The following is a 9,871-nucleotide window of genomic DNA, read 5'->3' on the forward strand; positions in this document are numbered from 1 at the left end:
TTTCTCTTCTATGCGGTGCCACGAACTTGCAGCGCATGCACCCACACGGCAGCCTTCACAGCGATGGCCTCGAGTCGTCTCTAAGACGAGCAACTAAAAAATTCAACCTTTCGCGAATTAAATTTGTTCTCGACGACGTGAACGCCTGTGGTCAATACTATAAGAATACGATACTGAAGAACATCAAAGAATATTAAAGCGGATAATCATCGAGAAGAATTTCGTTTGAAACCAAAACGGGTGAATCTAATTTCCCCGAAAAGTTGTATCTGTATCGTGATAATCAGTACACCGAAACCTCCAGTGTTTCCTTGAAATAAACTTCAAAGTACCACAGATTCCTTTGCCAGCATCGTTCCTCCGAACATCCCCGAGGGAGTATCTCGCCCGTTCATTCGTCGATTCGAAGTTAAAACAATGTATCGCGCAATGCGAGAGAAGCACGCGATCCCAGAACCGTAAACGGTTGCGCCGCGGAGATTAAGAGCCGATTAAAATTCATGGCGTGTCAGGCAGTATAATTCGATTTCGTAGGTGTTCGTGCAGATCGAGTTACCCGAGGCGGACTTCTTTTCTCCGGGGAGGCCAGCAGAAAGGTGCCACGAAAACGTCCGTGCCCCGTTCGCGGGGACAAACCCCTGACATCGATTAATATTGAAACGCGGCTCATTATCGATTCGTCACGCTAACCGACCGTGAGGAGCCGCGACTTACGGATTCCTCTCGTATCGTGTTACGACGCGATCCTGTCTGTTTCCTTGGACCAAGGACGCCGGCGAACGATGATAATGCGAGATGATCGTTCACGTCCGTGCGGATTCCACGCCGTTTCGTTCCGATTGGTTCGAGCCAACAGTTGGTTGACTGGGAAACGCTAGAACGGGAGGTATTCGTCCTCGAGTGAATTGTTTCGCTCTGCAACTGGAAGGGTTGGTCGCTGAGGGTTGGTATATCGATCATCGATGAGGTGAGTACACTGTTCATTGGTAGCTATAACTGGACCAAATTTCAATTCCATGTTCTACAAGTGTCATCTAGAGGGTACTATTAGGTAGACTGGAAAGTTATGTCCTTTCTGTAATTTTAAATAATTTTTTTTTTACCATCCATTTGCACATTAGATGGCAAAAGTCATTTTTCGCGAACAGTGCTGGCGTCATTTCGACGAGACAGCACCGGTGGTCCAGCGAAGGAAGAAGAAGAGGAGAGTAAATGGCTTCCTTCAAAATCGAGCCAGTCGGTCAGGGCCCCGGGGCAAGTAGCTGACAGTCGCGCGGCCGAGAACTAATCTATCCCACACCTCGGCCAGCAGCTGGGAAAAGGAGAAACAAATTTCGGAATAGCCTGCTAAACAACGCTTTTAATGCGGTGCCACGGCCCGAGAGGGCCTCCGGGCTCCCCCGTCCACCGAAATCGGACCACCTGCTGATCGGGAATTACCTGAAACCGATGTACCGTTTGATACGACGCCCACCGCGATGCGATTCTGGCCGCGTCGATCCGTGTCCTTCCTGATGGATCGCGGGAAACGATGAATTCGATCTGCTAAGTGGAGGGACGGAGTCGCCATCGGGCTCTGTTTACACTGCAGCGGCTTGTTGCGGAGCGTGGTTGAAATTCTTGAGGAGGGTCGATTTTAATGGGACACTGCGCAAACGCGCGTGTTACAACGGGAATTTATAATTCCCGTGCGAGAACCTCGTGCGTCTTGCGTATCAAGATCCATATACACACCGTTCTACGGATTTTGCCATGACTTTTATGAAATTGAAGCCACCTGGTATTGCGACTCACGTGTTGGACATGCGTTTACTCGAATCTTTTTTGTTATTTTCAGATCCCAAATCTGTTTTAAGAAGGTCCAAGCGTTGAGAAGCGTTTTACATAACTTTGTTCGTCTTAGAAGAGCTTCGAAAGAACAGGACACCTTGGAATGGACTTTGTCATCACGAATTCGTAAGAACTATCATATTCAGAATCGCTTTCCTAAGACCCAATATTATTCTACGTTCTTCCTCTCTTCTCTTCTCTTTTCCATTGCTTTGCAGATGCTCTTTTTTTACTTCTGCATCCAACATACACCTTATGCGCGTATATATTCAGTTCACTTTCCGGGCGGTAGATCTCGTTAGCGATCGCAACAATCTCGTTAGAGAGTAAGCATCGTTGCACAAACGAGCCTGCCCAATCAACGTGGAGATTAGAACCGCATTCCGCAACATAGCAGCACAATTTAATCGAACCACGTGTAATTACGTAGGTTCCCTGTGCCTGACCCCGTGGAATTTCGAAAAGGACTCGTCGAGCCCGACTGATCCTCATGGGATCGAGGAAGGAGCGAGATGCTAACGAAATCGTTATTCGATTGCTGTCTACCTCCTCTCGTTTCGTGCCACAATGTCGCCTGACGGAAGCGTGACGACTGTCTAGGAACCATGCCTCGCAACCGCGTCGACGTTGAGGGTCTTGAGATCACGGTTCAAGGTCGCTCGACGAGTTCACGGCCGCGGTTCGTTCGGTGAAACCGAACGGAAAGAAAAAGGACGCGTGAAAGCGAAAAAGAAAAAGGAAGAGGAAAGTGAAAAGAAAGAGGAGAGCGACGGCGGATGATCGATGGTGAGAATCGGTTGGACCAGTCACTGTGGCTTCGTACAGGAGAAGACATCAGCTCGCGGAGGAGGTGCCAGGACTCTACATTCGGCGCCTCACGCTCGAGGACCCCAGGAGCGCGCGGGAACCGTCGAGTTCAAGGTCGCAGTCTCCGACACGCCATATCTGTCATCCTACCACCGGTTACGTGCCCTCCACCAGGAGATCCTCGAGGTACGCTCTCTCCTTTCATCTCGCGCGAACGAACTCAACGCTGATCGCATACTTTGGATCAGAGATGGGAAAATGAATTCTACGATTAACGGTATAGTTGGTCGGTTTCAGTTCTAGATTATAGAGTGACTATAACTACCTAGCTCGACGATTCATAGCGTATCGAACACCCTGCAGACGATTGACACAGTTTTCTAGGGAACGTCCAAAATGCTAAACTTCCTTCGACAATTCTAGGACACCGCTTATTAACCGAATCACCGACCTAGACAACTTTCAGGCGCCCGAGCGGTTCGTTGACGCCACGTAGGAACCCGTAATTAAACGCACTAAAATTTAACTGTCTGGACGGAAGAAACGATCGGTGCCGCGCGACTTAATGAAACCTCGAATGCGATCATGCCCTTCACGTTAAACCCTTAAACGTTGTTTAAGCAGCTATCGTATCCAAAATAAGCGTATCTGAGCATCATTATCATCGACGTTTCTCTCCTCGTCTCACAAAGTTGCTCATTGTTCCTCGTCTTTCCCCCAGGAATTCCTCTTTTTCGCCGTTTCTCAGCGACGCTCCAGACGCGAGAGTAGTATTATATTTCGTGGCTGACCCCTGAGCCCGAGATCCGGGCAAGGTTACCGAGTTTATTGCGAGTTTAGAACGTGCTCTCGTTTCTCGTGAATCCACCACCGCTGGATCGCCGCTTCGGAGGAATTCTTTCTCCTTCGTCGCTTCCTCCGGTTCTGCTGACACCGTCGTGGCCCATTTATCGACTCGCGCACTTCTCAACGTACCTTCAATCGTTCAATGGACGATTTGCTAACGTCATAATAACGTATCATAATAACATTTATTTTATTATAATACGACAATGACAGTTCACGTATGCACAGCTTGCATCCGTCCAAGATATTCATCCTTTCAGAGTAAAATCCCATCAACAAGAAACGATCCTGTCTGAACGTCAGAGAGGAACGAAATCCTCTCCGCAATGACTTCTTTCCCAACTGCCTGAAATCATCTCAAGTATAGGTGATTACGAAGTAGCCGCGGAAAACGTTCTCTCACACCATTTCCCAGAAGTGCTTCCCCCTATTCGTGACACGCTCCTTCACTTGTTTCCATTCCCCTTTCTTTTTCTTTCCGACGATTCTCTTGCAGCATCCTCCCCGTGTACCGAAAGTCACGACAAAGACATTACAGCGTAACGATTACGCGCTCGGACGGATACCGAGAAACAATGATTTCCGTGGATCATGTTCCCGCGTTTATGGACCGTTAGCCGGCATTTACATATCGAATTACAGGGGAACCGCGGAATTATCGGTGTTACGATGATCGTTGTAATTGCTGGACGCTGTCTGATGCCAATGGAATCGTCGCACTTGAAAGAGAAGTGCTTGTTCGGTAAACGTGTTTAAAATGCAGAATTTTTTTACTCGTTATGGGTAAATACAATAATTGGTCGATTTGTGCAGTGAAAGACTCGTATGACTGTGACATCTTCATAACGATGATGAACTCGACCAATCGATAGTTATCGTTAGCATCGTCCCCATCTCCCAACATTTCTCCCATCCATCCCTCCCTCCCGAACAGAAGTCAATTTTCCACCCGGAAGACTCGTCTAATTCGCGATGTCTCTTGATCCGCGACGTAATCGTGATCGCTGACGAAACAGTTATAGATCCTGGTTGGAGAGGATCCGGAAGGAGAGGCCGCCGTTCCTGACGATCGTCTCATTGGAGCTACCAGAATCCCCAATTCCTCTGATCGAATCTCAGGCGAGCGCGCGCTCGAGGCCCGAGGAGACGAGCGAATCCCTCGAATCCAAGGACGACATTCTGCACGAGCTCCTGGAGAAGGTCACGGCGACAGGGAACGAGAGAGACGGCCTACGCCACGCAGCAAGGAAGGAAGGATCCTCGAGGAAGTCCCGTGGCAGACGCAAAAGGGGCGAGGAGCTCGTGGAATGTACGAAAGGAGTTCCAACCCTCGAAGAATGCACGAAGAACATTGTCGAAGGTCAATTCAAAGTCCACCGTTTAGGCGAACGTTTACTCATCGGCATTCTTGGTATTCGCGCAGAGGGAATCGACTTTAAGCGATCGTTCCATCGAGGGCTCGATCCCTCTGTTCGAGGAAAATGATCGAGATGTTTCGGCGAGGGGGGGGGGGAGGGGGGTGGTCGATGAATTCTTGTACGAAGCTAGGTATTGGTAATTAGAGAGTTAGGGTTATTAGATTTCAATTTGAAATTGTTAAATGAAGTATTCTTGAAAAATAAAATTCAATAACGAGGATAGTCACTTACTACAGCAGAGTTGTACAGGTTGCGTGTTTCCAGGTGCAACATTGCGCCTGCCACTAGACAACCTGTCAGTATCAATTACACAGAAAGTACACACTTTCTTTCCCCGGAAAGAAAATACGTTACTGAAACTAAAATGATAATCGGACATTTTCCTCTGCACCTGCACCTATCTTTATATCAATCCTTTGCATTGCGAATTTTCTGATTTCAGTAAATTTTTTGTCGAACCTCGCTCGACATAGGATCAATAAAACGCTGCAGTAACAAACTAGTAATTGCACAGACAATAGAGGAATAGAAAGCACCGTAGATGACATTTCAAAAGCTTCAATTGCCCTACACTTGACTCCACGTTACAGGAACCAGTCATCGACGACTGTCCGATATCGATCCTCAACACGTCACCGAGTGCATCTGCTCGGAAATCTCCGAAAATTTCCGTGTTAACGCGAGAAAGGAGTCGCAGGCACGCGAATCGCTCACTTCCAGCCCGGAAATGAGTCACATAATTCGGATCGCAATGAACTACCACGACAGATTCGACTGTGACATCGACGACGAGGACGCGGAAGAAACGAGAAGATCAAGACCAGGAACGAACAGTAGGGATGCCAGGACGAAGAAGATGTTAGTCAAGGAGGACGGCTGCTGCAACAGTGTGAACGACACCTTGGATTTCACTCTGAATTGCAGCAGTTTGAGACTGACGTCTAGGGGCGGAACAGGGGGTGGGAAGGCATGACAGACTAGAAACTCGAATTTAAAAAATTGTTTCCTAGTGTAATGATATCTTTAACTCTTTACGTTGCAAGTGCGTCAAATATGGAGCCTATGGATCTTTGATGACCTAGTACATTTTTAAAACTTTGAAACCTTGTATTTTAGGAAGAGCTAGCTTTTCTAGTATTAGGATGCAAATATAAATATAAAAGGGACAGATGCACTCGAGATGAAGTCATACGTGAAGCACACATTGTAGCTGCGTTTAAATTTGGCCGCGTTTCAAACAGATGGCGCTAGTAGTTGACCAAAGTAAAATGGCTGACGGTTATGAATTTGTACAAGTCCATACCGACGTAGGATTAGCCTCAAATCAACTTTTGAATTTAAGACTCGAATAAAATGAAGCATTTGCGACCTGTACGCTATTTCTAGACTACAATTTTGTTCACGCCAAGCAGCAGAAAAGTCTTCGACTTTGCTAGAGCGACGCGATTAAGTCAGCTGGTAGCAAACGCAAGGACGTCGTCCCACGAATGCTACCAGTCCCCCGTCGTTTTTATCAAAGCGTGACCATCGTCTCGTCTCTAAGCGCGCTATCGAACTCTCGAATTACCGTGGGCAGCGACCAAGCAGAAAGGAATTCGTGGCGAGCAGGATCGATCCCTCATCGCCGGAACATCCGAATTAAAGGAATTCCGTGCTCGCTCGGCCGCGGACGCCATTAGGCTCGGATTCTATTCCGAAGCTGACGGAAAAAAAGACGCGGGGACCCTAGAAAGCGGCGAAGACGCCTCACAAGACGAGCACTGGATCATGAATCTCCGCCGCGACGATAAATCGCGAATCGTTGCGTTTCGATTTCCACGAATCGCCGCGCCGACGTTGCACGCACACTCCGACGCCCGGCGTCCAGTTAGCCTATTAATTAGCTCGCCTAATAAATCGCGACTGGTCCGTCGGGGGGAGGGAACGTTAGCCATCGTTCTTCGTAGCGGAGAGAAGGGAGGATGGCACCCGAAAGAGACGAAGAAGAGGAGGAGAAGGAGGAGGAAGATGAAGAAGAAGAAGAAGAAGAAGAAGAAGAAGCATCGTACGAGTTTCGTCTCCCGGTGGACCAGCGCAAGAGATGAGAATCGTGAGTCTAGGCTGGCCCCTTGGAAGGCCAAGCCAGCCCAAACCGGGTGAGAGAAGTTGGCCGGGTTCTCTCCTCTCCGTCTCTCCTTTTCTCTTCTCTCCCGATTCGTCCATGTTGCTCTGCTCCATCCCCGCGCACCTCCGCTACCCATCGTGGTATTCTTATTTTGTCTGTGCTGTGTGCGCGCTGCTCCTTCGTAGGGCGAAAATGGTTCATGGCCGTTCCTAACCGCCGATTTCGCCGCGGATCCTGCCAGAAGGACCTCTGGCCCTCTCGGCTCCGCGTTCTTCCTCGCGCAGCTTTTCCTTCTTGATTAGCCTGCGCAAGTTGGAGGCGAGGTATTAGTCGAGACCATCGTGAACGAAATTCGCTTAATCGATGCGCCCCTTATAATTACCATGTCATAAGGGAACGTTCCTCGCGTCATTATTTTTCACTTTATGCGATATTCATCCGTTTGCTTGATCATTACTTTTTTCCTCGCTCATAATTACAAATGGATGAAAGTACCCGCTAAAATGCCTACTTAACTCGATTGCCCGGTCGCGAGCTTTGTCTCCTTCCAATGCTTTATTCGTTCCCTCGATCCTGTCACATCCACCCTTCGGCTCTCTCTCTCTCAACCATTCCGCGCACCGAGAGATAAAATCGTGATTCCATTAAAGAAAGACGCGACTCAAGATATTGTTCGATTGCGAAAATTAATTTTATCGCTTTCTGATACGCGATGCTTTTTGTACAGTTGAAAGCAGGAATATTCGAGTCGATATCCGCCTTATTTTCGACTCGATCCAACATTTGCATATGACAAAAGAGTTTCTAAATTTAATCTATAAGGTTCCTAATGTTTATATATAGCCAAATAAAGATAAGTTATCCCCCCATTCTTTGTATCTCGGGAGACACGCTCTCCAACCCCTTTGATTCGGCGATGAACAAACTGGGCAGCGTTTTATTTAGATTCCCACAATCGAACCCTGTATCCTCCACCTTCCTCCCATCGTCATCCTCATCCGCAATAATTATTTTCTTCCTTACCGAGGACTCCTCTACTTCCCCCTCGGTCTGCATTTCTTCGTCCCTCTCGCGTCCCACCGTGAGCTCCACCTCCGCCAGGTTCGTTTCCCTTTACCTCATCCTCGAAATCGATTAACGTGTTTACTCGATCGAGACGCGACTCGGGGACGCGCGAACAACGACGTCTGATCGCGGTCTCGGAAAACAAAGAGGACTTTGTGCGCCGGTGATGAGACCGCGACGTCTGCCGTCTCTTTTCAACCCTTTTTATCCTCTTCCTCGGTGGACACAACGCCGCGGACCAATAAGAACGGCGCGGAGGAGGCAGAGCATCGTGGAGATAGGAAATTGGTATGTTGATCGTCGCGTTGAAACAGTGACGAAGAAGAAGAGGGGTTTATTGTATGCTCCAGTCTCGAGTCGTTCCTAGTAGCCAACGACTTATTCGATTTCTTGGAAATCGTTGGACAGGGTCGTTCGATTGCAGTAAATTCGCAAAAATAAGGAATGCTGTGATAAATAATCGTTCCCGAAGACTGTCACGATAAGTATTCTGGAATACTTGATAGAACTTTCAAGAAGTATCGACTTGCAATCGTTTAGGTCGAATGCCCTTATTTGTGTATGTACGTTTGGACGTGTGTATCCGTGCCGACAGGAGCATAACTCGGTCGTTTTACGTTTCATTATTAGAAACTACCTCAGTTTTAATTTAGCCGAAACGAGCGGCACGATTCCGTATCGAATGAAGTATCTACGCGGATAGCGGGGCGACGTTCCAACTTTCTCGACCGGGATCCACTTTTCGTATCGAACTCTTTCCCTTTACGGGCCATTAGAATCGCTCGAAGCTCCAATAAAACTCGACGAGATTGCGCTCACGGTTCCGCAGACGGTCGAGAAACGAGCGAGTTCCGCAGGCTGGCATTCATTCCTCTGGCCCGATACGAAATTAAAGATCCTCGACCGGTTCTACGAACGCCGGGCTCGGACATCATCGGATTTAAACGCTCCACGCGACGACACCGTCCGAAATTAAGATATCGGGCATATTCGTCCCTTAAGTGGCGTTCTTCGAGGTTCCAGCCCCGTGAACGAGCTTCCGATTAGCCCCGACAGACCGATTAATTCCAGCGATTCTTTGAAACGCCCGTGAATCGCCGATGTGAACAACCTTTCGTTCGACAACGTTCCGCAATCGACTGTGCTGCAACCATTGCGACACCTGCGCCGTGATAATCGTGAAATTTGATCTCCCACGGAATGCGATCCGATGGGGTATTAATTGCGAGCCAATCGATGCCAATTTCGACACCTGATAACATTTAACACGCTTGGGGGAAATTTGTAGTGCAATTTTGTTTTACTGGATCGTGCTGTCGTTACTTCGCGCTTTCTTTAATTGGTAAGATAAGATTTTGAATATTGTATCGGAATTTGAGTCTTTGAATAATTTTCATTACTTAGCCGTGGAACTATCACGAGTGGATTGGCGAGGTTCTCCCGATGAAAATGAGCCCAAACATGACACCATTTGGGGTACTTTTAACTAAACGTTATTCTAATCGCTTCTAAATATTTACGGTTACATATGGATCGAAATAATCGAAATTGAGCCATGTTTGGACAATCCGTTATTTTCGAAATTGCGATACCTCCAAGTGAAGAATGTTAATAAAGATTCGTTATAGAATAATATTATAAAAAAATCATTATTACTCTTCACGCCCGCCGTATACTTTATGGGATTATACCGGTGTTCGAATATTTAGTGGAGCGAAGATGATACCCTGCCCTTAACTCCTCTATAGACGAACAACTCCAACTCCGCACGAATTTAGACCGTGAAATAGAAAGTGGCCGA

General features: G+C 47.7%; 1 protein-coding gene across 1 annotated transcript; it reads left to right on the forward strand.

Moving 5' to 3' along the window:
• Positions 1-962: 962 nt before the first annotated feature.
• On the forward strand, positions 963-7,366 carry LOC128895796 (uncharacterized). The gene is made up of 5 exons (XM_054158722.1): positions 963-967; positions 1,838-1,956; positions 2,637-2,823; positions 4,500-4,843; positions 5,492-7,366. The coding sequence occupies exons 1-5, from the start codon at positions 963-965 to the stop codon at positions 5,872-5,874; spliced, it is 1,038 nt and encodes a 345-aa protein (XP_054014697.1). The 3' UTR covers positions 5,875-7,366.
• Positions 7,367-9,871: the final 2,505 nt, after the last annotated feature.

The sequence above is a fragment of the Hylaeus anthracinus genome, unplaced genomic scaffold (assembly GCF_026225885.1).
Source record: "Hylaeus anthracinus isolate JK02 unplaced genomic scaffold, UHH_iyHylAnth1.0_haploid 5, whole genome shotgun sequence".
In the NCBI taxonomy this organism is placed as follows: Eukaryota; Metazoa; Arthropoda; class Insecta; order Hymenoptera; family Colletidae; genus Hylaeus; species Hylaeus anthracinus.